The sequence below is a fragment of the Sphaeroforma arctica genome (assembly GCF_001186125.1).
Source record: "Sphaeroforma arctica JP610 unplaced genomic scaffold supercont1.4139, whole genome shotgun sequence".
NCBI lineage: Eukaryota > Ichthyosporea > Ichthyophonida > Sphaeroforma > Sphaeroforma arctica.
Genome location: NW_014036419.1, coordinates 542 through 2,696, shown reverse-complemented (window position 1 = coordinate 2,696; position 2,155 = coordinate 542). Strand labels below are relative to the sequence as shown.

Here is a 2,155-nt window from a genome sequence, read left to right as displayed (position 1 = left end):
TATATATATTATTATATTTGTATANATATATATATATATATATATATATATATATAGTTTATACATATATACATATATACATATATACATATATACATAAATATATAGATATACATATGTGCGTGTCGTTATCATACATCCTCCGCCCACTTTGATCGCTAACAACCCAAACCCACCCCACCGGTTGCCATGCCAACAGACTCAGACGGCGTGTGCCTGCCCGACGCTCCTGGTCTATTCGGGTGTCCGCTGTATGAGCAGTCAGTCTTCTGCACTGTTGACATTCCAGAGAATGTCACTGAACTCTGCCCAATGGCGTGTGAGGCGGCGTCGAAGTGTGTGGTGAGTCATGCATTTGTACGGAGATGCGGGTAGCTGGTAGCTGGTAACTGGTAGTATGGTAAACACGTGGTCGTGAATAAGAAGAACAGTACATGTGTGTGGTAAGTGCAGATGTGTGTGATAATACTACCCATATTACACACATGTAGATGAATGTGATGATAAGAAATATGAATAACATACGTGGAATACGGGTAGATATACGTGATAATAATATACACCTATGTAGATATATGTGTTAATAGTAAAATGCGTGCAATTTGTGTGTAATATGGGTACATATAAGTGATAATAATATACACATATGTAGATATGAGTGTTAGTAATCAAATACGTGTATACGTGTATAATATGGGTACATATATATGTTAATAACACGCCCATATGTAGCTATATATAGTAACAACATACACAAACTAAACCTCTAAACCTACCCAACGTATCCCACACACTCATCGTACGCTTGCCAACAACAGGATCCACAAGACGGAGTTCAGGCAACGTTCTACTGTGACGCCACCACGTGTACGTCACCTGAATCAGCTACGCTCATCGAATGTTCCCAGCGACTGACTACGTCCAACTGCAGGTGGGTGTGATACAAATAAAATGGTAGGTATGCTATAAGTAGAATGGCAGGTATGGCACAAATACAAGTTAGGTATGGCATGGATCAAACTGGAAGTATAGTATAAATAGAACTGAACTGTAGGTGTAGTACTATACATATCTATAAGAAAATAGGTACACTATGAACCAAAACTGTAGGTGGGCATAGCTATAGGTAGGGTTGTAGGTAGGCAAATCTATAGGTAGGGCTGTAGGTAGGCAAATCTATAGGTAGGGCTGTAGGTGTTCACAACGGTTATCTCCTTCATACACTGAGTATTGTATCAAAAGTTTCAATCCGTGTTTCTGTGGCACAACCCACTTCGAGTACACTCCGGTTAATAGCAATACGTAAACCTCAAATGTACACCCGTCCATTTACGTTGTACTTGTACCTCCGTCACAGACCTTCTACGGGTACTTGTACTTCAACCACAGCCACACACATGTACACAAACACACACACGCGTACGCATACACACCCACTTGCACACATGCACACTCACGTATACACATGCACACTCACGGATACACATATACATCCGCTTATATCTCCATCCCCGCCACACAGCATGGACGTGATCCTTGAGGTTGAAGCCATCATGGGGTGCAGCTGCTGCTTTGAGAAGGTGTGTGGGTGTGTGCCTTCTCCGACCACCATCAACTACCTCAGACGCACCGCCGAGGCCGTCGAGGGCTTTACAGACCCCCTCAGTTGCCCTATTATTTCGCCGTTTAGGCCCCAGGAGGAGAATGACGATGACGATGACGACGACCAGGATGATGACGAGTCTGGTAGGTAGCGAGACGGACTACGTAGCTGGTGGGATGGGCGGTGGATCTCAGATATAAGGGTTTTAGGGTTTTAAAGTTTTGAGCGTGTGCATCTTGCGTACGTCTAGAAACCACAGCGCTACACGGCATATGCCCTTAAGCCTTTTAGTTATGTGTTGCTAACGATAATAGAGTTTACCAATAAAATAGATTATGATTGTATTCTATTTTTAGAATTAGATTGAGATTGTATTCAACCAAGTGTAAGATGCACGGCACGCCTTCAAGCTGGAGTTTATTAATAAGAGTAGATTAAAATTGTATTCTATTTTTAGAAATAGATGAAGAATACATTCTATTTTTAGGAATATATTAAAATTGTATTCTATTTTTAGAAATAGATAAGTAACATATTCTATTTTAGAAATAA

At 40.9% G+C, this 2,155-nt stretch overlaps 1 protein-coding gene across 1 annotated transcript; it reads left to right on the top strand.

Annotated features, from left to right (window-relative positions):
- Positions 1-818: 818 nt before the first annotated feature.
- SARC_14093 (hypothetical protein) lies at positions 819-1,911 on the top strand (the record flags this gene model as incomplete). Its single annotated transcript, XM_014291774.1, has 2 exons — positions 819-931; positions 1,523-1,911. Coding segments are annotated over 2 exons (345 nt in total), but the record flags the coding sequence as incomplete, so codon positions are not given.
- Between the last annotated feature and the right edge of the window lie 244 nt (positions 1,912-2,155).